The 928-nt window shown below is 43.3% G+C and overlaps 1 protein-coding gene across 1 annotated transcript; it reads left to right on the top strand.

Annotated features, from left to right (window-relative positions):
* Positions 1 to 203: 203 nt before the first annotated feature.
* LOC121940069 (E3 ubiquitin/ISG15 ligase TRIM25-like) lies at positions 204 to 918 on the top strand (the record flags this gene model as incomplete). Its single annotated transcript, XM_042482936.1, has 1 exon — positions 204 to 918. A coding segment is annotated over exon 1 (715 nt), but the record flags the coding sequence as incomplete, so codon positions are not given.
* Between the last annotated feature and the right edge of the window lie 10 nt (positions 919 to 928).

Consider the following 928-nt stretch of genomic DNA (forward strand, 5'->3'; position numbering starts at 1 on the left):
TTATTTGCTGACAGTTCTTTTATATATAGATAGATAAGATGAACTTTTGCTGAAATGCAGATTTCCATCAGTGTCAATTCCAGTGTCAAATGCTCACATTTTAAATTGCAACATAATGACCTATAAATACATTTTTTCACAACGTGAGAGACAGATACATCGTGTGAAAAATATCAAATGCTTTCTACTATTTGTTTGTAGATATGGCTGCTGCAAACTATCAGCGATCTGAGGATCAGTTTCTGTGCTCCATCTGTCTGGATGTCTTCACTGATCCTGTGACCATACCATGTGGACACAACTTCTGCAAAAACTGCATCAGTCAACACTTGGATACTATGGACCAGTACCTGTGTCCAATGTGTAAAAAGGCTTTCAACACAAAACCTGAGCTTCACGTCAACACTTTCATCTCTGGGATGGTCGCTCAGTTCAGACAGTCAGCTCAACAGAAATCCAGCAGCAGCAGCTCAGAGCAACAAGAGTCCAAACCAGGAGAAGTTTCCTGTGACGTCTGCACTGAAACCAAACTGAAGGCCCTGAAGTCCTGCCTGGTGTGTCTAACCTCCTACTGTGAGACTCACCTGGAGCCTCATCAGACAGCTTCAGGACTGAAAAGACACCAGCTGATCGACCCTGTGAAGAACCTGGAGGACAGGATATGTACGAAGCACGATAAACCTCTGGAGCTGTTCTGTAAGACCGACCAGACATGTGTCTGCACACTCTGTCCTGTTTTAGACCACAAAACACATGAATTTGTTCCTCTGAGAGAAGAATATGAAAAAAAGAAGGCAGAGCTGGGAAATACAGAAGCTGAAATCCAGCAGATGATCCAGAAGAGACAACAGAAGATTCAGGAGATCAAACAGTCAGTCGATCTCAGTGAGAAAGATGCAGACAGAGAGATCGCAGAAGGTGTTCAGGT

Source organism: Plectropomus leopardus, unplaced genomic scaffold (assembly GCF_008729295.1).
Source record: "Plectropomus leopardus isolate mb unplaced genomic scaffold, YSFRI_Pleo_2.0 unplaced_scaffold73416, whole genome shotgun sequence".
Taxonomy (NCBI): domain Eukaryota; kingdom Metazoa; phylum Chordata; class Actinopteri; order Perciformes; family Serranidae; genus Plectropomus; species Plectropomus leopardus.